Below are 26,940 nucleotides of genomic sequence, written 5' to 3' on the forward strand. Positions count from 1 at the left end.
ATTTTATTTTGTTAATATGTTTGGTTTTGTTGTCTGTCTCCCCCCTTCTAGACTGTGAGCCCACTGTTGGGTAGGGACCGTCTCTAGATGTTGCCAACTTGGACTTCCCAAGTGCTTAGTACAGTGCTCTGCACACAGTAAGCGCTCAATAAATATGATTGATTGATTGTTTGACTGATTGAGCTCCATAGCCTAGTGGAAAGAACCCGGGCCCGGGAGTCAGAGGTCATGGGTTCAAATCCCGGCTCTGCCAATTGTCAGCTGTGTGACTTTGGGCAAGTCACTTCACTTCTCTGGGCCTCAGTTCCCTCATCTGCAAAATGGGGATGAAGACTGTGAGCCCCACGTGGAACAACCTGATCACCTTCATCATCATCATCATCAATCGTATTTATTGAGCGCTTACTATGTGCAGAGCACTGTACTAAGCGCTTGGGAAGTACAAATTGGCAACATCTAGAGACAGTCCCTACCCAACAGTGGGCTCACAGTCTAAAAGGGGGAGACAGAGAACAAAACCAAACATACTAACAAAATAAAATAAATAGAATAGATATGTACAAGTAAAATAGAGTAATAAATATGTACAAATCTATATACATATATACAGGTGCTGTGGGGAAGGGAAGGAGGTAAGATGGGGGGGATGGAGGGGGGACGAAGGGGAGAGGAAGGAATGGGCTCAGTCTGGGAAGGCCTCCTGGAGGAGGTGAGCTCTCAGGAGGGCCTTGAAGGGCCTTGTAACCTCCCCAGCGCTTAGAACAGTGCTTTGCACATAGTTAGCGCTTAATAAATGCCATTATCATCATCATCTGGCTCTAATCCCGGCTCCGTCCTCTCCTTGCTGTGTGACCTTGGACAAGCCTCTCTGTGCCTCACTTTCCTCGACTGGAAAATGCAGATTCCATTCCTATCCTCCCTGTCGCGAGGGACAGGGACTGTGTCCGACCTGATGACCTCGTCCCTTCCCCAGCGCTTAGAACAGTGCTTGACACATTCATTCAGTCAATCATATTTATTGAGCCCTCACTGTGTGCAAAGCACTTGGGAGAGTACGCTATAACGACAAACAGACAACATTCCCTGCCCGGAACGAGCTCACACAGTAAGCGCTTAACAGACACGGCAATCATCGTAATTATTTCTAGTTCTTGGCCGCTGCCTGAGTTCAGCCGCTAACCTTAGAATGAGATCTTTAGCTTTCTCAGAGATAGGCACCTCTGGGGGAAACACCAGGGTTTCTTTCCAGTTCATCACTTTCCGATAGGTTTCTTGGGGCGTTTCTGAGCAGAAGGGGGGGTAGCCTGGAGGAGAAAAGAGAAAAGTTGCGCTTGCTTTTCTGACCGGGCATGTGTTCCCACACAAATTCATCCCAAAAGGTCACGGTTTCTACCGAGCCCCCGAAATTCAAAACCGCCGTCGTCGCGTCGGAAACCACGGCCCATTTCTTACCTCCTTCCCTTCCCCACAGCACCTGCATATATGTATATATGTTTGTACATATTTTTTACTCTTTTTATTTATTTATTTGTACATATCTATTCTATTTATTTTATTTTGTTAGTATGTTTGGTTTTGTTCTCTGTCTCCCCCTTTTAGACTGTGAGCCCACTGTTGGGTAGGGATTGTCTCTATATGTTGCCAATTTGTACTTCCCAAGCACTTAGTACAGTGCTCTGCACATAGTAAGCGCTCAATAAATACGATTGATGATGATGATGATTTCGCCCAAGACGGCCAAGTTGATCCTGCCCTCTTGAGACCCAAAGAGCCCGTCTGACCAGCTGGTTTTCCCAAATTCGGGGTACAAGGTGGGCCTGGGAAACGCCGCCTATTTCCCAGGCTCGCCCAGGCGGACCGTGCACCGAGGTGCCCAGATGGCCACGGGCTGATGACATTGGCCACATTAACCGACCGCATTTTCCCGTGGGTCAAAAAGTGAATCAAAGTGGACTTATTGAGCGCTTATGGGGTGCAGAGCACCATACAAAGCGCTTGGGAGATTACAAAGCAACAATGCACAGACACATTCCCTGCCCACGACGAGCTCATTCTAGAGGGGGAGACGGACACCGACAGAAATAAGCTGATGCCAGACGACCTACCTATGAGCATCTCATACATGATCACTCCCAACGACCACCAGTCGCAGAGCTTGTTGTAGCCCGTCTGCATGAATACTTCCGGAGCGATGTAATCCGGCGTTCCCACGGTAGAGTAGGCCTGAAAACGAGCAGTGGTAGAAATGGACGTGAAAGTTTCGGGCTGGGCTTTCCTCCGCGAGCGAGCGCTAAATCTTACGGCACATTTATCTGGTAGTTCCGGCAGAGCTGGGTACGGTGCCAGGAGGCTCAGTGGGGATGTTCGTCAATCAATCAATCAATCAATCAGTTGTATTTATTGAGAGCTTACTGTGTGCAGAGCACTGTACCATGCACTTGGGAAGTACAAGTTGGCAACATAGAGAGATAGTCCCTACCCAACACACAGTCTCCCTCGCTCCCTCTCCCCAGGGGTCGTCCCTGTCCTCAGGATCAATAATAATAATAATAACGGTATTTGTTAAGCGCTTACTATGCGCAAAGCACCGTTCTAAGCGCTGGGGAGGTTCCAAGGTGATCAGGTTGTCCCACGCGGGGCTCACAGTTTTAATCCCCATTTTCCGGATGAGGGAACTGAGGCCCAGAGAAGTGAAGTGACTTGCCCAAAGTCACCCAGCTGACAATCGGCGGAGCCGGGATTTGAACCCGTGGCCTCGGACTCCAAAGCCCGGGCTCTTTCCACTGAGCCACGCTGCTTCTCAATGGTATCAATCAATGGTATTTATTGAGCGCTTAATAGCCTAGCTAGCCTAGCCAGCCTAGAGGGACCTGGGTTCTAATCTTGTGTCCGCCACTTGTCTGCTGTGGGACCTTGGGCAAGTCACTTCACTTCTCTGGGCCTCAGTTCCCTCATCTGTAAAATGGGGATGAAGACCGTGGGCCCCACACGGTCTTCCACTCTGCTACTCTCCCATCCTTCCCAGCGGTATCCTCAGAGGAGCTCTCCTCCCTCCTCTCAAGTGCTACTCCGGCCACCTGTGCTTCTGACCCCATTCCCTCTCATCTTATGAAATCTCTCGCTCCATCCCTTCTCCCCTCCTTAACTTCCATCTTCAACCGCTCACTCTCCACTGGTTCCTTCCCCTCTGCCTTCAAACATGCCCATGTCTCTCCCATCCTAAAAAAACCCTCTCTTGACCCCACCTCACCTTCTAGTTATCGTCCCATATCCCTCCTACCATTCCTTTCCAAACTCCTTGAACGAGTTGTCTACACGCGCTGCCTAGAATTCCTCAACAGCAACTCTCTCCTCGATCCCCTCCAGTCTGGCTTCCGTCCCCTTCATTCCACGGAAACTGCCCTCTCCAAGGTCACCAATGACCTCCTGCTTGCCAAATCCAACGGCTCCTACTCTGTCCTAATCCTCCTCGACCTCTCAGCTGCCTTTGACACTGTGGACCACCCCCTTCTCCTCAACACGCTATCTGACCTTGGCTTCACAGACTCCGTCCTCTCCTGGTTCTCCTCTTATCTCTCTGGTCGTTCTTTCTCAGTCTCTTTTGCAGGCTCCTCCTCCCCCTCCCATCCTCTTACTGTGGGGGTTCCCCAAGGTTCAGTGCTTGGTCCCCTTCTGTTCTCAATCTACACTCACTCCCTTGGTGACCTCATTCGGTCCCACGGCTTCAACTATCATCTCTACGCTGATGACACCCAGATCTCCATCTCTGCCCCTGCTCTCTCCCCCTCCCTCCAGGCTCACATCTCCTCCTGCCTTCAGGACATCTCCATCTGGATGTCCGCCCGCCACCTAAAGCTCAACGTGTCGAAGACTGAGCTCCTTGTCTTCCCTCCCAAACCTTGTCCTCTCCCTGACTTTCCCATCTCTGTTGACGGCACTACCATCCTTCCCGTCTCACAAGCCCGCAACCTTGGTGTCATCCTCGACTCCGCTCTCTCATTCACCCCTCACATCCAAGCCATCACCAAAACCTGCCGGTCTCAGCTCCGCAACATTGCCAAGATCCGCCCTTTCCTCTCCATCCAAACCGCTACTCTGCTCATTCAAGCTCTCATCCTATCCCGTCTGGACTACTGCACCAGCCTTCTCTCTGATCTCCCATCCTCGTGTCTCTCTCCACTTCAATCCATACTTCATGCTGCTGCCCGGATTATCTTTGTCCAGAAATGCTCTGGGCATATTACTCCCCTCCTCAAAAACCTCCAATGGCTACCAATCAATCTGCGCATCAGGCAGAAACTCCTCACCCTGGGCTTCAAGGCTGTCTATCACCTCGCCCCCTCCTACCTCCCCTCCCTTCTCTCCTTCTACTGCCCAGCCCGCAACCTCCGCTCCTCCACCGCTAACCTCCTCACCGGGCCTCGCTCTCGCCTGTCCCGCCGTCGACCCCCGGCCCACGTCATCCCCCGGGCCTGGAATGCCCTCCCTCTGCCCCTCCGCCAAGCTAGCTCTCTTCCTCCCTTCAAGGCCCTGCTGAGAGCTCACCTCCTCCAGGAGGCCTTCCCAGACTGAGCCCCTTCTTTCCTCTCCCCCCTCCATCCTCCCGTCTTACCTCCTTCCCTTCCCCACAGCACCTGTATATATGGTTGTACATATTTATTACTCTATTTATTTATTTATTTATTTATTTATTTTACTTGTACATTTCTATCCTATTTTATTTTGTTGGTATGTTTGGTTCTGTTCTTTGTCTCCCCCTTTTAGACTGTGAGCCCACTGTTGGGTAGGGACTGTCTCTATGTGTTGCCAATTTGTACTTCCCAAGCGCTTAGTACAGTGCTCTGCACATAGTAAGTGCTCAATAAATACGATTGATTGATTGATTGATTGACAGGGACCGTGTCCAACCTGATTAGCCTGTAGCTGCCCCAGAGCTTAGTAGAGTGCCTGGCCCATAATAAGCATGAACAAAAACCATTATTATCATTATTATTATTATGATTACTGCTACTACTACTCTGTGCAGAGCACTGTTCTAAGCGCTTGGGAAAATATAACAGAATTAGCAGACAGGTCCCCTGCTGATTCATTCATTCATTCATTCAATCAATTGTATTTATTGAGCGTTTACTGTATGCAGAGCACTGTACTAAGTGCTTGGAAAGTACAATTTGGCAACAGGTAGAGACAATCCCTCCCCAACAACGGGCTCCCAGCCTAGAAGGGGGAGACAGGCAACAAAACAAAACAAGTAGACGGGCTTCAATAGCATCAAAATCAATCAATCAATCAATCAATCGTATTTATTGAGCGCTTACTGTGTGCAGAGCACTGTACTAAGCGCTTGGGAAGTACAAGTTGGCAACATATAGAGACAGTCCCTACCCTACAGTGGGCTCACAGTCTAAAAGGCGGGGGCCGGGAACAAAACCAAACATACTAACAAAATAAAATAAATAGAATAGATATGTACAAGTAAAATAAATAAATTGAGTAATAAATATGTACAAACATATATACATATATATGAGCTTACAGCCTAGAGGAGACAGAAAGACATTAACGTGAATAAATAATTTAGAATAAATGGTTCAGTTTCTACTCCCGGGGTCCCAGGACCTTAAAAACAAAAGCAGTGCCGTGCCCCTCCTCTACCCGAGGGGTCTCAGCTACTCCCAGGAAATGGCTTGGCACCGGCAATGGCTGAATGGCTGAGAAGCAGTGTGGCTCAGTGGAAAGAGCCCAGACTCGGGAGTCAGAGGTCATGGGTTCAAATCCCGGCTCCGCCACTTGTCAGCTGTGTGACTTTGGGCAAGTCACTTCACTTCTCTGTGCCTCAGTTCCCTCATCTGGAAAATGGGGATTGACTGTGAGCCCCCCGTGGGACAGTGCTCTGCGCTTAATAAATGCCATCACTATTATTATTATTAACAAAGAGAAGTAAACTGCACTGCACCCAGTAAGCGCTCAATAAATGACTGAACGAGGGTAGGGCCCGTCTCTATATGTTGCCAACTTGTACTTCCCAAGCGCTTAGTCCAGTGCTCTGCACACAGTAAGCACTCAATAAATACGATTGATTGACTGAATGAGTAAGAATAGTAATTCCACTGTGGCCTAGTGGAATACAGCTCGGGGCTGGGAGGCAGAAGGACCTGGGTTCTAATCCTGCTTCCACCATTTGTCTGCTGTGGGACCTTGGGCAAGTCACTTCGCCTCTCTGTACCCTCATTTGTACAATGGGGATTAAGACTGTGGGGATTAATGGGGATTAAAACTTGCATCTACCCTAGAGCTTAGTACAGTGCTGGGCACATTGTTAACTGCTTAGCACCTACCATGATTATTATTATTATTGTTAATACAGAATTAAGAGTGTAACCTCCTCGTGGGCAAGGGATGTGACATTTCTGTGTTTTAATAACAATAAAAACAATAGTGATATTTGTTAAGCGCTTACTATGTGCCAAGCACAGAGGCCCCTCGTCTGAGCTGGAGCCTGCTCTCAGGGTCCGGGTCATCCCCGAAGCCCACCCCAGACCGTCAGAACTCATGCGTTCCATTCATTCAATCCTATTTATTGAGTGCTTACTGCATGCAGAGCACTGAACTAAGCGCTTAGGAGAGGACAACAGAACACTATAAGAGTCGGAAGACGCGTTCCCTGCCCACAACGAGCTTACAGACTAGAGGGGGACACCGGAAAACGGGAACATCAGGCCCCTCATGTTTTGTTTTCTGTCTCCCCCTTCTAGACTGTGAGCCTGTTGTTGGGTAGGGACTGCCTCTATATGTTCCCAACTTGTCCTTCCCAAGCGCTTAGTACAGTGCACTGCACCCAGTAAGCGCTCAATAAATGACTCAATGAGGGTAGGGACTGTCTCCATATGTTGCCAACTTGTCCTTCCCAAGCGCTTAGTACAGTGCTCTGCACCCAGTAAGCGCTCAATAAATACGACTGATTGATTGAATGAGTAAGAATACTAATTGTGGCATTGGTTAAGCGCTTCCTACATGACAAGCACTGTGCTGAGCACCGGGGTCAACACAATCGCATCAGACTCAGCCCGTGTCCCACCTAAGGACTGGGCTTAGCACCCAGTAAGCACTCAGAAAATACCGTTGATGATGACGATAGGGCTCACGGCATTATAGTATTATTATCTATTGCATAGTACAATTATTATCATTATAGCTGGAGCTATTTTCTCTTAAGTCCTTCAAGGAAAACACACCACCTCTGCAGCTCCTAAAAAAAAGTCAGTTTTCTGCTTTTGGCACAGCTCCAGTGGGGAACGTTTCTGCCAACTCTCCTGTATTATTCATTCATTCATTCAATCAATCGCATTTATCGAGCGCTTATTGTGTGCAGAGCACTGTACTAAGCGCTTGGAAAGCGCAATCCGGCAACAGAGACAATCCCTCCCCAACAACGGGATGACGGTCTAGAAGGGGGACACGGACAACAAAACAAGTTCTTTCTCAAGTGCTCAGTATGGTGCTCTGCACATAGTAAGCACTCAATAAATACCACTGGGTAGGGACTGTATATGTTGCCAATTTGTACTTCCCAAGCGCTTAGTACAGTGCTCTGCACATAGTAAGCGCTCAATAAATATGATTGATGATGATGATGATGATCCATTGACTGGGGGAGGGGGAACAGATACTGAATTTCCATTTTACAGATGAGGAAACTGAGACCCCCCAAGAAGTTGAGTGACTTCCCCAAGGTCCCACAGCAACGGCTCCGCCGTGGACCGGATTCCTCCGGCCCCCTTGAGAGAGACACTGGGGTTCTCGCTACATTGGGGGTCGAGACCCCCTCGGAAAGATCGCTGACCGCCTTCGGACTCACCAGTTGTCGCCTGTTCTTTTTCCAGGTTTCTGCTTTCCTCTTGGAGTTCATATTCTGAAAGGCTAATTTTTTTTGAAAAAAGGTTTCAAACGAAGGCCCGACAAAACGCAGTCGTCTTTTTTTTTTTATACCAGAATCATCTTTAAAAACAACCCGACCGAAACTTTCCGGTTTAAAGGTGGCCTGGTCGTAATCGGCGGGTGCCTTTTCAGAGCACGTTACTGACAAAATGTTACGCTCCCAAGTTGATCCAACGCCACTGGAGGTGCGACCTAGAAAAGACCGAACTTACAGAAATCACTGGGCGGATTATGTGTTAGGTTCCTGTAGAATTCAGTCCTGTGGGCCTTCTTTAAACCCGTGCACAGGCCGAAATCGGACAATTTGACGTGGCCCTAAAATAAAAAGAGCACAAGAATCGAGTGAGCCTTAGAGCCGTTTTGGGAGGCAAGCGAGTGAGCTTATTGTTCCCCTCAGAAACGGAAGAACCACTTCCTTGCGGGACGTTGAGTCCGTGGAGGATCCGGCCCGACGGCCCAATATAGCGCTCTGGGATGGTGGGATCCGTTACCGGACTAGATAGAGAAGCAGCGCGGCTCAGTGGAAAGAGCCTGGGCTTTGGAGTCGGGGGTCATGGGTTCAAATCCCTGCTCCGCCACTTGTCAGCTGTGTGACTTTCGGCAAGTCACTTCACTTCTCTGGGCCTCAGTGACCTCATTCATCCCCATTTTACAGATGAGTTCACCCCCATTTTACAGAGACTGTGAGCCCCCCGTGGGACAACCTGATCACCTTGTAACCTCCCCAGAGCTTGGAACAGTGCTTTGCACATAGTAAGCGCTTAATGGCGGAGCAGTCGGGGCTGAGGCGTTATGGAGTGTTTTGGGGCTCGCTCTCCCTCCCCACCCTGCCACGTCGACGCCAACCCACTCTTCTCTAGCTTCCTGATTCCCTTCCTTCTCTCCTGGCCCGTTCCCAGCGTGGCTCAGTGGAAAGAGCAAGGGCTTTGGAGTCAGAGGTCATGGGTTCAAATCCCGACTCCACCACATGACTGCTGTGTTACCTTGGGCAAGTCACTTCGTTTCTCTGAGCTTCAGTTACCTCATCTGTATAATGGGGATTAAGATTGTGAGCCCCCCATGGGGTAACTTGATCACCTTGTATCCCCCCAGCGCTTAGAACAGTGCTCTGCACATAGTAAGCGCTTAACAAATACCATTATTATTATTATTATTATTATTATTATTCCTTGAAACAAACAGCTGGGTTGGCTTTGGGGCTTCCCCTTCCTTCGGTTCGGCTCGCTCCCACCCTACTCTCCCAGCCCAACGGCGGGGCCTCCCAAGTTCACCTACTTCCAAGCTAGCTCATGCCTCTCCTGTTCTTTTTCGCCATAATTTTAATTATTCTAATAATTAATAATTATTTTATATAATTTTAATTTCCCTCCACCAGGCTGGGACCTCCTCCCACTCTAAGTTCTTTGGGACACAGCTCTCTGCAGCTTCAAGTCCCTCCTACAATTCTACCTCCTTCAGGAAATCTTTCCCAAATAATTCACTCAAGCCAAACAGCCATCCCGAGCTTCAATGGATTTGATTTTTCCTTTGTACTTACACAGACACACACTTGGGTTTTCATTTGTACACTTATTCTACTACCTTATCAATAATAATAATAATAATGATGGCATTTACTGAGCGGTTACTATGTGCAAAGCACTATACTAGGCGCTGGGGAGGTTCCAAGGTGATCAGAGAAGCAGCGTGGCTCAGTGGAAAGAGCACGGGCTTTGGAGTCAGAGGTCATGGGTTCGAATCCTGGCTCCACCACAAGTCTGCTGTGTGACCTTGGGCAAGTCACTTAACTTCTCTGAGCCTCAGTGACCTCATCTGTAAAAATGGGGATTACAACTGTGAGCCCCACGTGGGACAACTTGATCACACTGTATCCCCCCCAGCGCTTAGAACAGTGCTTTGCACATAGTAAGCGCTTAACAAATGCTATCATTATTATTATTATTATTATTATTATTATTATTATTATTATTATCATCAGGTTGTCCCATGGGGGCGCTCACAGTCTTAATCCCCATTTTCCAGATGCGGTAACTGAGGCCCAGAGAAGCGAAGTGACTGGCCCAAAGTCACACAGCTGACAAGTGGTGGGGCTGGGATTTGAACCCATGACCTCCGACTCCAAAGCCCAAGCTCTTTCCACTGCGCCACGCTGCTTCGCTTATCAAGATGATTATAATAATAATAATAATGGCATTTATTAAGCACTTACTACGTGCAAAGCACTGTTCTAAGTGCTGGGGAGGTTACAAGGTGATCACGTTGTCCCACGTGGGGCTCACAGTCTTCATCCCCATTTTACAGATGAGGGAACTGAGGCCCAGAGAACTGCAGTGACTTGCCCAAAGTCACCCAGCTGACAACTGGCAGAGCCGGCATTTGAACCCATGACCTCTGACTCCAAAGCCCAAGCTCTTTCCACTGCGCCACGCTGCTTCTCTTATCAAGATATACTTGATCTTGCGTGTCTCATTCAATCGTATTTATTGAGCGCTTCCTGTGTGCAGAGCACTGTACTAAGCACTTAGTCTCGCCGATGACTCCAAGCCCACGTCCTGCCTCAGGCCTGGGCCGCCCTCCCTCCTCAAATCCGACAATGACTCTCCCCCACCTTCAAAGCCTTCCTGAAGGCCCCTCTCCTCCAAGAAGTCTTCCCAGACTAAGCCCCATTTTTCCTCATCCCCTACTCTCTTCCGCGTCTCCCGACTTGCTCCCTTTGCTCTTCCCCCATTCCCCGCCCCACAGCCCTTAAATCCGGAGCTGTCATTTTATTTATTTGAATTGGATTATTTGAATTTATTTGACTAAGAGAAGCAGCGTGGCTCAGTGGAAAGAGCCCGGGCTTGGGAGCCAGAGGTCATGGGTTCTAATCCCGGCTCCGCCACATTTCTAGACGGTGAGCCCGCTGTTGGGTAGGGACCGTCTCTATATGTTGCCAACTTGTACTGCCCAAGCCGCTTAGTACAGTGCTCTGCACACAGTAAGCGCTCAATAAATACGATTGAATGAATGAACGAATGGGCAAGTCACTTAATCAATCAATCGCATTTATTGAGCGCTTACTGTGTGCAGAGCACTGTACTAAGCACTGAGCCTCAGTTCGCTCATCTGTAAAATGGGGATTAAGACTGGGAGCCCCACGTGGGACAACCTGATCACCTTGTATCCCCCAGCACTTAGAACAGTGCTTTGCACATAGCGCTTAACAAATGCCATCATTATTATTATTATTAACTGATGTCTGTCTCCCCCCCTCCCCGCTAGACTGCAAGCTCGTTGTGGGCAGGGAATGTCAATGTTAATTGTCCTGTCTTATTTATTAATTTATTTCATATTTATTGAGCGCTGACTGTGTGCAGAGCACTGTACTAAGCGCTTGGGAAGTCCAAGTTGGCAACATCTAGAGACGGTCCCTACCCAACAGCGGGCTCACAGTCTAGAATGGGGAATGTTGTACTTTCCCAAGTGCTTAGCATAGTTTTCTGCGCATGGTTTGCACTCAATAAGTACGACTGAATGAACACTTCAACCTCTTCCTGCTGCACATACTATTAGCCGATTATTTCTGTCTTTCTCCCCTCTAGATCGTGAGTTCCCTAAAGGCAAGGCAGTGCTGTTGGGCTTCCTGAATCACATCCGACAGACCACCCCTCTCCCCGCTTCGAAGACTTATTGAAGGCCCGTCTCCTCTAAGAGGCCTTCCCGAAGCCCCCATTTCAATCAATCAATAAATAAATACGATTGATTGATTGATTTCATTCATTCAATCATATTTATTGAGCGCTTACTGCGTGCAGAGCACTGTACTAAGCGCTTGGGAAGTCCAAGTTGGCAACATCTAGAGACGGTCCCTACCCAACAGTGGGCTCACCGTCTAGAAGGGGGAGACAGAGGACAAAACCAAATATATTAACAAAATGAAATAAATAGAATAGATATGCACAAGTAAAATAAATAAATAAATTTATTTAATGATAATAATAATAAATAAATAAAAACCATTTCCTCTTCTGCGTCATCCTGAATTGCTCCTTTTATTCATCCTCCCTCCTAACCCCACAGCACTCATGTCCAGATCTGTAATTTATTCATTTATATCACTGTCTGTCTCCCCTTCTAGATTGTAAGCTCACTGCGGGGAAGGAAGGTGTCCTCTACAGTGTACTCTCCCGACCGCTAAGTACAGCGCTCTGCCCACAGTAAGTGCTCCATAAATAACACTGACTGATTCTGCAACTTTTCCAGGGGCTTAGTACAGTGCTTCACACTCAGGAGGAGCTCAAGAAATCACCCCGATTGATGATGATAATAATAATGATGGTATTTGTTAAGCGCTTACTATGTGCGCTTGGAGGGGGATACAAGGTAATCTGATTGTCCCACGTGGGGCTTACAGTCTTAGTCCCCATTTTCCAGAATGATGTTTCGAGAGAAGCAGCAAGGCATAGTGGATAGGGCCCGGGCCTGGGACTCAGAAGGTCACGGGTTCTAATCCTGGCGCCGCCACTCATCTGCTGTGTGACCTTGGGCAAGTCAGTTCACTTCCCTGTGCCTCAGTTACCTCATCTGTAAAATGGGGATTGATGGTAAGTGGTAAATGGTAAGCCCCACGTGGGACAAGGGACTGTGTCCGATCCGATTTGCTTGTTACCCACCCCAGTGTTTAGTACAGTGCCTGGCACATATATAAGCACATAACAAATACCATTATTATTATTATTATTATTATCTTTCTAAAATTCCAAGTGGGGTCCTATTGAAGCAGCATGGCTCAGTGGAAGAAGCCCGGGCTTGGGAGTCAGAGGTCACGGGTTCTAATCCCAGCTCCGCCACTTATCAATCAATCAATTGTATTTATTGAGCGCTTACTGTGTGCAGAACACTGTACTAAGCTCTTGTGAAGTACAAGTTGGCAACATATAGAGACAGTCCCTACCCAACAGTGGGCTCACTTACCGGCTGTGTGATTTTGGGCACGTCCCTTAACTTCTCTGTGCCTCAGTTCTCTCACTGTAAAATGGGGATTAAGACTGTGAGCTTCACGTGGGACAACCTGATCATCTTATATCACCCCTGGCACTTAGAACAGTGCTCGGCACATAGTAAGCGCTTAATAAATGCCATTATTATTATTATCGGCTGAGTAACCTTGGGTAAATCACTTAACTTCTCTGTGCCTCAGTTCCCCCATCTGTAAAATGGGGATTAAGATTGTGAGCCCCCGTGGAACAACCTGATCATCTTGTAACCTTCCCAGTGCTTAGAACAGTGCTTTGCACATAGTAAGCGCTTAATAAATGCCATTATTATTATTGTCAGCTGAGTAACCTTGGGTAAATCACTTAACTTCTCTGTGCCTCAGTTCCCCCATCTGTAAAATGGGGATTAAGATTGTGAGCCCCCATGGAACAACCTGATCATCTTGTAACCTTCCCAGTGCTTAGAACAGTGCTTTGCACATAGTAAGCGCTTAATAAATGCCATTATTATTATTGTCAGCTGAGTAACCTTGGGTAAATCACTTAACTTTTCTGTGCCTCAGTTCCCTCATCTGTAAAATGGGGATTAAGATTGTGAGCCCCCGTGGAACAACCTGATCATCTTGTAACCTTCCCAGTGCTTAGAACAGTGCTTCGCACATAGTAAGCGCTTAATAAATGCCATTATTATCAGCTGAGTAACCTTGGGTAAGTCACTTAACTTCTCTGTGCCTCAGTTCCCTCATCTGTAAAATAGGGATTAAGATTGTGAGCCCCGCATGGGACAAGCTGATCACACTGTATCTCCCCCAGTGCTTAGAACAGTGCTTGGCACATAGTAAGCGCTTAATAAATGCCATTATTATTATTATTGGCTGAGTAACCTTGGGTAAATCACTTAACTTCTCTGTGCCTCAGTTCCCTCATCTGTAAAATGGGGATTAAGATTGTGAGCCCCGTGTGGGACAAGCTGATCACACTATCTCCCCCAGCGCTCAGGATGGTGCTTGGCACATAGTAAGCGCTTAATAAATGCCATTATTATTATTATTGGCTGAGTAGTGCTCAATAAATACGATTGATTGATTGATTGATTGGCTGAGTAACCTTGGGTAAGTCACTTAACTTCTCTGTGCCTCAGTTCCCTCATCTGTAAAATGGGGATTAAGATTATGAGCCCCGCGTGGGACAAGCTGATCACACTGTATCTCCCCCAGCGCTTTGAACGGTGCTTGGCACATAGTAAGCGCTTAATAAATGCCATTATTATTATTATTGGCTGAGTAACCTTGGGTAAGTCACTTAACTTCTTACCCTTAATTGATTTACCCAAGGTTACTCAGTCAATCAATCAATCAATCAATCGTATTTATTGAGCGCTACTCAGCCAATAATAATAATAATGGCATTTATTAAGTGCTTACTATGTGCCAAGCACCGTTCTAAGCGCTGGGGGAGATACAGTGTGATCAGTTTGTCCCACGTGGGGCTCATAATCTTAATCCCCATTTTACAGATGAGGGAACTGAGGCACAGAGAAATTAAGTGACAATGTGAAGCAGCGTGGCTCATTGGAAAGAGCCCGGGCTTTGGAGTCAGAGGTCATGGGTTTGAATCCCGGCTCTGCCAAGTGTCGGCTTGTGTGACTTTGGGCAAGTCACTTTGCTTCTCTGTGCCTCAGCTGCCTCATCTGCAAAATGGGGATGAAGACTGTGAGCCCCCTGTGGGACAACCTAATCTCCATGTAACCTCCCCAGCGCTTAGAACAGTGCTTTGCACATAGTAAGTGCTTAATAAATGCCATTATTATTATTATTATTAACTTCTCTGTGCCTCAGTTCCCTCATCTGTAAAATGGGGAGTAAGATTGTGAGCCCCGCGTGGGACAAGCTGATCACGCTGTATCTCCCCCAGCGCTCAGAACGGTGCTTGGCACATAGTAAGCGCTTAACAAATACCATTGTTATTATCCTCTGTGTTTACGATGGGAAATCAGCCGTTTAGTACAGTGCTCTGGCACACAGTAAGCACTCCATAAATACGAATGACTCACAGTTTCGACGGCCCTGCCAAAGCCGTGTCTTGGCGGGGTTGGGGGTGGGGGTGAATTGGTGTGCATGTGTGTCTTTGTGTGTGTGTATGTGTGTATGCACACCAGCTTTTTCACGTGCCTTGGCGTCCAGCAACAGGTTGTCGGGTTTGATGTCTCGGTGGATGAAGCCCAGCTGATGGATGGCGTCGATAGCCAAGACGGTCTCGGAAATGTAGAACTGAGTTTCCTCTTCCTTCAGGGTGTCCTTTTTCATGAGTAAAGTCATCATGTCGCCTGAACAGCGGAAGAGAATCAATCGATCAGTCAGTCAGATTTATTGAGCGCTTCCTGTGTGCACGCTTGGGAAGTCCAAGTGGGCAACATCTAGAGACGGTCCCTTACCCAACAGTGGGCTCACAGTCTAGAAGGGGGAGACAGAGAACATAAACCAAACATATTAACAAAATAAAATAAATAGAATAGATATGTACAAGGAAAATAAATGGAGTAATAAATATGTACAAATATATATACGTATATACAGGTGCTGTGGGGAAGGGAAGGAGGTAAGGCGGGGGGGATGGAGAGAATCAATCAATCAATCGTATTTATTGAGCGCTTACTGTGTGCAGAGCACTGTACTAAGCGCTTGGGAAGTACAAGTTGGCAACATATAGACACAGTCCCTACCAAACAGTGGGCTCACAGTCTAGAAGGGGGAGACAGAGAACATAAACCAAACATATTAACAAAATAAAATAAATAGAATAGATATGTACAAGGAAAATAAATGGAGTAATAAATATGTACAAATATATATACGTATATACAGGTGCTGTGGGGAAGGGAAGGAGGTAAGGCGGGGGGGATGGAGAGAATCAATCAATCAATCGTATTTATTGAGCCCTTACTGTGTGCAGGGCACTGCACTAAGCGCTTGGGAAGTCCAAGTTGGCAACATATAGAGACAGTCCCTACCCAACAGTGGGCTCACAGTCTAGAAGGGGGAGACACAGTCACAAAATAAAATAAATAGAATAGATATGCACAAGTAAAATAGAGTAATAAATATGTACAAACATATATACATATATACAGGTGCTGTGGGGAAGGGAAGGGGGTAAGGCGGGGGGATGGAGAGAATCAATCAATCGTATTTATTGAGCGCTTACTGTGTGCAGAGCACTGTAGTAAGTGCTTGGGAAGTCCAAGTTGGCAACATATAGAGACGGTCCCTACCCAACAGTGGGCTCACAGTCTAGAAGAAGGAGACAGAGAACAAAACCAAACATATTAACAAAATAAAATAAATAGAATAGATATGTACAAGTAAAATAAATAGAGTAATAAATATGTACAAACATCTATACATATATACAGGTGCTGTGGGGAAGGGAAGGAGGCAAGATGGGGGGATGGAGAGGGGGATGATGGGGAGGGGAAGGAGGGGGCTCAGTCTGGGCTCATGGGAGGCTTTTCCTCAACAAGAAGACTAATAATCTTTTTTCCCCAATGGTATCTGTTCATCCCATCCTCCTGTCTCTCCCCACTTCAGTCTATACTTCACTCTGCTGCCCAGATCATCTCTGTGCAGAAACGCTCTGGGCATGTTACTCCCCTCCTCAAAAATCTCCAGTGGCTGCCTGTCAACCTACGAATCAGGTAAAAACTCCTCACTCTCGGCTTCCAGGCTGTCCATCCATCCCCTCGCCCCCTCCTACCTCACCTCCCTTCTCTCCTTCTCCAGCCCAGCCCGCACCCTCCGCTCCTCTGCCACCGCTCACCTCCTCACTGGGCCTCGTTCTCGCCTGTCCCGCCGTCGACCCCCAGCCCACGTCCTCCCCCTGGCTCGGAATGTCCTCCCTCTGCACATCCCCCAAACTAGCTCTCTTTCCCCCTTCAAAGCCCTACTGAGAGCTCATCTCCTCCACGAAGTAAGCGCTTAACAAATACCATCAGTGTTATTATTATTATACTCTATTTATTTTATGTGTACATATTTATTCTATTTATTTCATTTTGTTAATATGTTTAGTTTTGTTGTTTGTCTCCCCTTCTATAATAATAATAATAATAATAATGATGTCATTTGTTAAGTGCTTACTATGTGCAGAGCAGTGTTCCAAGTGCTGGGGGGGAATACAAGGTGACCAAGTTGTCCCACTTGGGGCTCACAGTCTTAATCGCCACTTTACAGATGAGGGAACTGAGGCTCAGAGAAGTTAAGTGACTCGCCCAAGGTCACACAGCAGACAGCCGGGATCCAAACCCATGACCTCTGACTCCAAAGCCCGGGCTCTTTCCACTGAGCCATGCTGCTTCTCTTTTTATTTGTACATATTTATTCTATTTATTTTATTTTGTTAATATGTTTGGTTTTGTTGTCTGTCTCCCCCTTCTAGACTGTGAGTCCCGCTGTTGGGTAGGGACCGTCTCTAGATGTTGCCAACTTGGACTTCCCAAGCGCTTAGTACAGTGCTCTGCACACAGTAAGCGCTCAATAAATGATTGAATGAATGAACGAATGAATGAATGAGGCCTTCCCAGACTGAGCCCCGTTTTTCCTCTTTCCTCCTTGTATATATTTGTACAGATTTATTACTCTTACTTGTACATATTTACCATTCTATTTATTTTTTTTATGGCATTTGTTAAGCACTTACTATGTGCAAAGCACTGTTCTAAGCGCTGACAGAGGGATACAAGGTGATCAGGTTGTCCCATGTGGGGCTCACAGTCTTAATCCCCATTTTACAGATGAGGTAACTGAGGCCCAGAGAAATGAAGTGATTTGCCCAAAGTCACACAGCTGACAAGTGGCAGAGCCGGGATTAGAACCCATGACCTCTGGCTCCCAACCCGGGCTCTTTCCACTGAGCCATGCTGCTTCTCATGTGCATTTAATTCTAGACTGTGAGCCCTTCTAGACTGTGAGCCCACTGTTGGGTAGGGACCGTCTCTATATGTTGCCAACTTGTACTTCCCAAGCGCTTAGTACAGTGCTCTGCACACAGTAAGCGCTCAATAAATACGATTGAATGAATTTAATTCTATTTGTTCTGATGACACCTGTCTACAAGTTTTGTTTTGTCATCCCCTTCTAGACTGTGAGCCCGCTGTTGGGGAGGGACTGTCTCTACGTGTTGCCAACGTGCACTTCCCAAGCGCTTAGGACAGTGCTCTGCACACACTAAGCGCTCAATAAATACGATTGAATGAATGAATGAATGAATTCAATTGTATTTATTGAGCGCTTACCGTGTGCAGAGCACTGTACCAAGCGCTTGGGAAGTCCACGTTGATGAATGAATGTTCAGTGCTTACAGCGCGCCAAGCAATGTAGTAAGCGCTGGGTTAGATGCAAGCTAATCAGGTGGGATGCAAGTCCGCGTCCCACGTGGGGCTCCCAGTGATAATCAATCAATCAATTGTATTTATTGAGCGCTTACTGTGTGCAGAACACTGTACTAAGCGCTTGGGAAGTCCAAGTTGGCAACATCTAGAGACGGTCCCTACCCAACAGTGGGCTCACAGTCTAGAAGGGGGAGACAGAGAGCAAAACCAAACACATTAACAAAATAAAATAAATAGAATACATATGTACAAGTAAAATAGAGTAAGAAATATGTTCAAACATATATACAGGTAATATATACAGATAATCCCCATTTTACAGGTGAGGGAACAGGGAAGCGAAGTGACTTGCCCAAGGTCACACAGCAGACGCACGGTGGAGCCGGGATTAGAGCCTAGGTCCTCTTACTCCAAGGCCCATAGTCTTTCCCCAGGGCCACGCCACTATCGATCAGTCGATCGATGGTATTTACTGAGCGCCCGCTGAGTGCCAGGCACTGTACTAAGCTCTTGGGAAGTCCAAGTTGGCAACATATGGAGACAGTCCCTACCCAACAGTGGGCTCACAGTCGAGAAGGGGGAGATAGAGAACAAAACCAAACATATTAACAAAATAAAATAAATAGAACAGATATGTACCTCCTCTTACTGTGGGGGTTCCCCAAGGTTCAGTGCTCGGTCCCCTTCTGTTCTCAATCTACACGCACTCCCTTGGTGACCTCATTCGCTCCCACGGCTTCAACTATCATCTCTATGCTGATGACACCCAGATCTCCACCTCTGCCCCTGCTCTCTCCCCCTCTCTCCAGGCTCGCATCTCCTCCTGCCTTCAGGACATCTCCATCTGGATGTCTGCCCGCCACCTAAAGCTCAACATGTCGAAGACTGAACTCCTTGTCTTCCCTCCCAAACCTTGTCCTCTCCCTGACTTTCCCATCTCTGTTGACGGCACTACCATCCTTCCCGTCTCACAAGCCCGCAACCTTGGTGTCATCCTCGACTCCGCTCTCTCATTCACCCCTCACATCCAAGCCGTCACCAAAACCTGCGGGTCTCAGCTCTGCAACACTGCCAAGATCCACCCTTTCCTCTCCATCCCAACCGCTACCCTGCTTGTTCAAGCTCTCATCCTATCCCCTCTGGACTACTGCATCAGCCTTCTCTCTGATCTCCCATCCTCGTGTCTCTCTCCACTTCAATCCACACTTCATGCTGCTGCCCGGATTATCTTTGTCCAGAAACGCTCTGGGCATGTCACTCCCCTCCTCAAAAATCTCCAGTTGCTGCCCGTCAACCTACGCATCAAGCAAAAACTCCTCCCCCTGGGCTTCCAGGCTGTCCATCCCCTGGCCCCCACCTACCTCACCTCCCTTCTCTCCTTCTCCAGACCAGCCCGCACCCTCTGCTCCTCCGCCGCTAATCTCCTCACCGTACCTTGTTCTCGCTCGCCTGTCCCGCCATCGACCCCCGGCCCACGTCATCCCCCGGGTCTGGAATGGCCTCCCTTTGCACCTCCGCCAAGCTCGCTCTCTTCCTCCCTTCAAGGCCCTGCTGAGAGCTCACCTCCTCCAGGAGGCCTTCCCAGACGGAGCCCCTTCCTTCCTCTCCCCCTCGTCCCCGTCTCTATCCCCTCCATCTTACCTCCTTCCCTTCCCCACAGCACCTGTATATATGTATATATGTTTGTACATATTTATTACTCTATTCATTTATTTATTTATTTTACTTGTACGTATCTATTCTATTTATTTTATTCTGTTAGTATGTTTGGTTTTGTTCTCTGTCTCCCCCTTTTGGACTGTGAGCCCACTGTTGGGTACGGACTGTCTCTATATGTTGCCAGTTTGTACTTCCCAAGCGCTTAGTACAGTGCTCTGCACATAGTAAGCGCTCAATAAATACGATTGATGATGATGATATGTACAAGTAAAATAAATAGAGTAATAAATATGTTCAAACATATATACAGGTAATATATACAGATAATCCCCATTTTACAGATGAAGGAACAGGGGAGCGAAGTGACTTGCCCAAGGTCACACAGCAGACGCACGGCGGAGCCGGGATTAGAGCCCAGGTCCTCTTACCCCGTGGCCCGTCCTCTTTCCCCAGGGCCACGCCACTATCGATCAGTCGATCGATGGTATTTACTGAGCGCCCGCTGAGTGCTAGGCACCGTGCTCTCGACCGATCAATGGTATTTATTGAGCGCTTACTATGTGCAGAGCACCTGGGAGAGGCTGAAGCCACAGAAGGAGCAGAAATGCTCCCTGTCCGTGACGAACTTACAACCCTCAATCAATCAATCAATCGGATTTATTGAGCGCTTACTGTGTGCAGAGCACTGTACTAAGCGCTTGGGAAGTCCAAGCTGGCAACATATAGAGATGGTCCCTACCCAACAGTGGGCTCACAGTCTAGAAATCAATCAGTGGTATTTGCTGAGCACTCACTGCGTGCAGGGCACTGTGCCAAGCGCTTGGGAGAGTCCAGTACAAGACGGTTGGTACGCACGATCCCGGCCCACAAGGAGTTTAGTGTAATGACCGCCCCCAGAATCTGTAGTTTCTATATAGTTTTGACTCGGAGCTCACTGTTGGGTAGGGACTGTTTCTATATGATGCCAACTTGTACTTCCCAAGCGCTTAGTACAGTGCTCTGCACACAGTAAGCGCTCAATAAATACGATTGATTGACTGATTGACTCGTTTTCCTCAACGCTAATGGCTCTAGCCGGCGGGGAGACGCCGAATGAAGCCAATACGCCAAATAAGAAATCGGGTCACCCTGCACATCGAGAAGCAGCGTGGCTCAGTGGAAAGAGCCCGGGCTCGGGAGTCAGAGGTCGTGGGTTCTAATCCCGGCCCCGCCACTTGTCTGCTGTGTGACCCTGGGCAAGTCACTTAACTCCTCTGGGCCTCAGTTACCTTATCTGTAAAATGGGGATTAAGACTGTGAGCCCCGTGTGGGACAACCTGATCACCTTGTATCCCCCTCAGCGCTTAGAACAGTGCTTTGCACATAGTAAGTGCTTAACAAATGCCATCATTATTAATATTATTATAACCTTGTTATAACCTTGTTATTTATTATTTTACTTGTACATATTAATTCTATTTTATTCTGTTAATATGTTTTGTTTTGTTCTCTGTCTCCCCCTTCCAGACTGTGAGCCCACTGTTGGGTAGGCACCGTCTCTAGATGTTGCCAAATTGTACTTCCCAAGTGCTTAGTACAGTGCTCTGCACACAGTAAGCGCTCAATAAATACGATTGAATGAATGAATGAATGAATGAATAACCTTATTATAACCTTGTCCCTCCTCCAGAGCTTAGAAGAGTGCTTGGCACATAGTAAGCACTTAACAAATACCATAAGGTCATCAGGTGGCTCAGTGGAAAGAGCCCGGGCTTTGGAGTCAGAGGTCATGGGTTTGAATCCCGGCTCTGCCACATGTCTGCTGTGTGACCCTGGGCAAGTCACTTCACTTCTCTGAGCCTCAGTTCCCTCATCTGTAAAATGGGGATGAAGACTGTGAGCCCCATGTGGGACAACCTTGCACCTTGCAACCTCCCCAGTGCTTAGAACAGTGCTTTGCACATAGTAAGCGCTTAACAAATGCCATAATTATTATTATTATTATTATTATTATTATTATTATTATTATTCTAACCTTGTACCTCCTCCAGAGCTTAGAACAGTGCTTGGCACATAGTAAGCGCTTAACAAACACCATAATAATTATTATTATTCTCTGTGCCTCAGTTACCTCACCTGGAAAATGGGAATGAAGACCGTGAGCCCCACGTGGGACAACCTGATCACCTTGTATCGACCCCAGCGCTTAGAACATTCATTCATTCAATCGCATTTATTGAGCGCTTACTCTGTGCTGAGCACTGTACTAAGCGCTTGGGAAGTCCAAGTTGGCAACATATCAATCAATCGTATTTCTTGAGCGCTTACTGTGTGCAGAGCACTGTACTAAGCGCTTGGGAAGTCCAAGTTGGCAACATCTAGAGACGGTCCCTACCCAACAGTGGGCTCACAGTCTAGAAGGGGGAGACAGACGACAAAACAAAACATATTAACAAAATAAAATAAATAAAAATGTTTAAATAAAATAAGTAAATAAGTAGAGAACAGTGCTTGTGGCATAGAGTAAGCGCTTAACAAATACCATCATTGTGAGCCCCCGGTGGGACAACCTCATCACCCTGTAACTTCCCCAGAGCTTAGAACAGTGCTTTGCACACAGTAAGCGCTTAATAAATGCCATCATCATCATCATCGTTATTATTATTATATTAGAATAACCTGCTGCCCGACCAGAGGTGTGGAAAAAAACTATGGTGGGAAATCTGACACCTTCAGCCTAGAAACGGACAATGGCAACACTAGCAGAATCCTCTTAGAAACGCAAAGAAATATTTTTATAATACTTAAAAACTTGAGGAATAACGTAATTATTGAATCTCTAAATGAACTAGAGAAGCAGCATGGCCTAGTGGCCCGGGAATCAGAGGCCCTGGGTTCTAATTTCGGCTCCGCCACATACTTGTGGCGTGACTTCGGACAAGTCACTTCCTCTGTGCCTCAGTCGCCTCATCTGGAAAATGGGGATTAAAGCCGTGAGCCCTCACGTGGGACAGGGACTGTATAATAATAATAATAATAATAATGATGGCAATTGTTAAGCGCTTACTATGTGCAAAGCACTGTACTAAGCGCTGGGGAGGATTTAAGGGGATCAGGTTGTCCCACGTGGGGCTCACAATCTTAACCCCCATTTTTACAGATGAGGGAACTGAGGCTCAGAGAAGTGAAGTGACTTGCCCAAGGTTACACAGCAGACATGTGGCGGAGTCGGATTCGAACCCATGACCGCTGACTCCAAAGCCCGGGCTCTTTCCACTGAGCCACGCTGCTTCTGTATCCAAGCTTATCTTGTATCCACCCAGGTGCTTAGTACAGTGCCTGGTACATTGTAGCGCTTGGGGATCGGGTTATCCAATTCTGTTGATTTGTACTCTTCCGAGCGCTCAGTACAGTGCCAGGTACAAAGTAAGTGCTTAGGGAATGTGTCTGCCAATTCTATTGTACTGTACTCTTCCAAGCACTTAGTACAGTGCCTGGTTACATAGTAAGTGCTTAGGGAATGTGCCTGCCAATTCTCTTGTACTCTTCCAAGCGCTTAGTACAGTGCCTGGTTACATAGTAAGTGCTTGGGGAACGTACCTGCCAATTCTCTTGTACTCTTCCAAGCGCTTAATACAGTGCCTGGTTACATAGTAAGCGCTTGGGGAACGTGTCTGCCAATTCTCATGTACTGTACTCCTCCAAGCACTTAGTACAGCGCCTGCTTACACAGTAACCGCTTGGGGAACGTGTCTGCCAATTCTCATGTACGGTACTCTTCCAAGCGCTTAGTACAGTGCCTGGTTACATAGTAAGTGCTTGGGGAATGTGTCTGCCAATTCTCATGTACTGTACGCTTCCAAGCACTTAGTACAGTGCCTGGTTACATAGTAACCGCTTGGGGAACGTGTCTGCCAATTCTCATGTACTGTACTCTTCCAAGCGCTTAGTACAGTGTCTAGGTACATAATAAGCGCTTGGGGAATGTGTCTGCCAATTCTCTTGAGTACAGTACCTGGTTAAGTGCCTGGTTAATAATAATAATAATGATAATAATGGTATTTATTAAGCGCTTACTATGTTCTAAGCACTGGGGAGGTTACAAGGTGATCAGGTTGCCCCACGGGGGGCTCTTAATCCCCATTTTCCAGATGAGGGTACTGAGGCACAGAGAAGTTAAGTGATTTGCCCGAAGTCACACAGCTGACAAGTGGAAGAGCCGGGATTTGAACCCATGACCTCTGACTCCAAAGTCCGGGCTCTTTCCACTGAGCCACGCTGCTTCTCTAATAATAATGATGGCATTTGTTAAGCACTTACTATGTGCCTAGCACTGTTCTAAGCGCTGGGGTAGATAAGAGTCAATCAGGTTGTCCCATGTGGGGCTCACAGTCTTAATCCCCATTTTACAGATGAGGTAACTGAGGCATAGAGAATAATAATAATGATAGCATTTATTAAGCGCTTACTATGTGCAAAGCACTGTTCTAAGCGCTGGGGAGGTTACAAGGTTGTCCCACGGGGGGCTCACAGTCTTTATCCCCATTTTACAGTTGAGGGAACTGAGACCCAGAGAAGTGAAGTGACTTGGCCAGTCACACAGCTGACAAGTGCTCAGTGGAAAGATCCCGGGCTTTGGAGTCAGAGGTCATGGGATCGAATCCCAGCTCCACCACATGTCCGCTGTGTGACCTTGGGCAAGTCACTTAACTTCTCTGAGCCTCAGTTACCACATCTGTAAAATGGGGATTAAGACTGTGAGCCCCACGTGGGATAACCTGATCACCCTGTATCCCCCCCCAGCGCTTAGAACAGTGCTTTGCACATAGTAAGCGCTTAACAAATGCCAACATTATTATTATTATTATTATTATTATTATTATTATTATTATTATTATTATTATTACTAAGTGGCGGAGCTGGGATTTGAACCCATGACCTCTGACTCCAAAGCCCGGGCTCTTTCCACTGAGACATGCTGCTTCTCATAGTTACATAGTAAGCGCTTGGGGAACGTGTCTGGAATTCTCCTGCACTCTTCCAAGCGCTTAGTACAGTGCCTGGTTACATACTCCATTCACTCATTCATTCAATCGTATTTATAGAGCGCTTACTGTGTGCGGAGCACAGAGAAGCAGCGTGGCTCAAAGGAAAGAGCCCGGGCTTTGGAGTCAGAGGTCATGGGTTCAAATCCCAGCTCCGCCAACTGTCGGCTGTGTGACTTTGGGCAAGTCACTTCATTTCTCTGTGGCTCAGTTACCTCATCTGGAAAATGGGGATTGAGACCGGGAGCCCCCCGTGGGACAACCTGATCACCTTGCAACCTCCCCAGCGCTTAGAACAGTGCTTTGCACACAGTAAGCGCTTAATAAATGCCAACATTATTATTATTATTATTAAGTGGCGGAGCCAGGATTTGAACCCATGACCTCTGACTCCGAAGCCCGGGCTCTTTCCACTGAGCCACGCTGCTTCTCATGGTTACATGAGCGCTTGGGGAAGGTGTCTGCCAATTCTCCTGCACTCTTCCAAGCGCTTAGTACAGTGCCTGGTTACATATCATCATCATCATCATCAATCGTATTTATTGAGCGCTTACTGTGTGCAGAGCACTGTACTAAGCGCTTGGGAAGTACAAGTTGGCAACACATAGAGACAGTCCCTACCCAACAGTGGGCTCATATTCCATTCACTCATTCATTCAATCAATCGTATTTATTGAGCGCTTACTGTGTGCGGAGCACAGAGAAGCAGTGTGGCTCAACGGAAAGAGCCCGGGCTTTGGAGTCAGAGGTCATGGGTTCAAATCCCGGCTCCACCAACTGTCGGCTGTGTGACTTTGGGCAAGTCACTTCACTTCTCTGTGCCTCAGTTACCTCATCTGCAAAATGGGGATCGAGACTGGGAGCCCCCCGTGGGACAACCTGTTCACCCTGTAACCTCCCCAGTGCTTAGAACAGTGCTTTGCACATATTAAGAGCTTAATAAATGCCATCATTATTATTATTATTATTACTAAGCGCTTGGGAAGTACAAGCTGGCAACATCTAGAGACGCTCCCTACCCAACCTTGTAACCTCCCCAGTGCTTAGAACAGTGCTTTGCACATAGTAAGCGCTTAATAAATGCCATCATTATTATTATTATTACTAAGCGCTTGGGAAGTACAAGCTGGCAACATCTAGAGACGCTCCCTACCCAACCTTGTAACCTCCCCAGTGCTTAGAACAGTGCTTTGCACATAGTAAGCGCTTAATAAATGCCATCATTATTATTATTATTATTATTACTAAGCGCTTGGGAAGTACAAGCTGGCAACATCTAGAGACGCTCCCTACCCAACCTTGTAACCTCCCCAGTGCTTAGAACAGTGCTTTGCACATAGTAAGCACTTAATAAATGCCATCATTATTATTATTATTGTTATTACTAAGCGCTTGGGAAGTACAAGCTGGCAACATCTAGAGATGCTCCCTACCCAACCTTGTAACCTCCCCAGTGCTTAGAACAGTGCTTTGCACATAGTAAGCACTTAATAAATGCCATCATTATTACTATTATTATTACTACTAAGCGCTTGGGAAGTACAAGCTGGCAACATCTAGAGACGCTCCCTACCCAACCCTGTAACCTCCCCAGTGCTTAGAACAGTTCTTTGCACATAGTAAGCACTTAATAAATGCCATTATTATTATTATTATTATTATTACTAAGCGCTTGGGAAGTACAAGCTGGCAACATCTAGAGACGCTCCCTACCCAACAGTGGGCTCACAGTCTAGAAGGGGAAGATGACATACATGGTAAGCGCCTGGGGAACTTGTCTGCCAGTAATCCTGTCCTGTACTCTCCCAAGCACTTAGCACAGTGCTCTGAACGTCAGTAGAGCAGCAGCGTGGCTCAACGGGAAGAGCCCGGGCTTTGGAGTCGGAGGTCATGGGTTCAACATCATCATCATCAATCGCATTTATTGAGCGCTTACTGTGTGCAGAGCACTGTACTA

The 26,940-nt window shown here is 47.2% G+C and overlaps 1 protein-coding gene across 4 annotated transcripts in view; it reads right to left on the reverse strand.

Annotated features, from left to right (window-relative positions):
* Window positions 1–26,940, reverse strand: part of STK38L (serine/threonine kinase 38 like) — a 177,764-nt gene that overhangs the window by 19,887 nt on the left and 130,937 nt on the right. For all 4 annotated transcript variants that reach the window (XM_038772844.1, XM_038772818.1, XM_038772826.1 and 1 more), the window contains 5 exons: window positions 15,086–15,240; window positions 8,151–8,253; window positions 7,859–7,920; window positions 2,106–2,223; window positions 1,181–1,304 (listed from right to left, as the gene is read on the reverse strand). In XM_038772844.1, the coding sequence (XP_038628772.1) occupies window positions 1,181–1,304; window positions 2,106–2,223; window positions 7,859–7,920; window positions 8,151–8,253; window positions 15,086–15,240 (562 nt within the window). The remainder of the gene's footprint in view (window positions 1–1,180; window positions 1,305–2,105; window positions 2,224–7,858; window positions 7,921–8,150; window positions 8,254–15,085; window positions 15,241–26,940) is intronic.

This window comes from Tachyglossus aculeatus, chromosome 2, assembly GCF_015852505.1.
Source record: "Tachyglossus aculeatus isolate mTacAcu1 chromosome 2, mTacAcu1.pri, whole genome shotgun sequence".
Classification (NCBI taxonomy): Eukaryota; Metazoa; Chordata; class Mammalia; order Monotremata; family Tachyglossidae; genus Tachyglossus; species Tachyglossus aculeatus.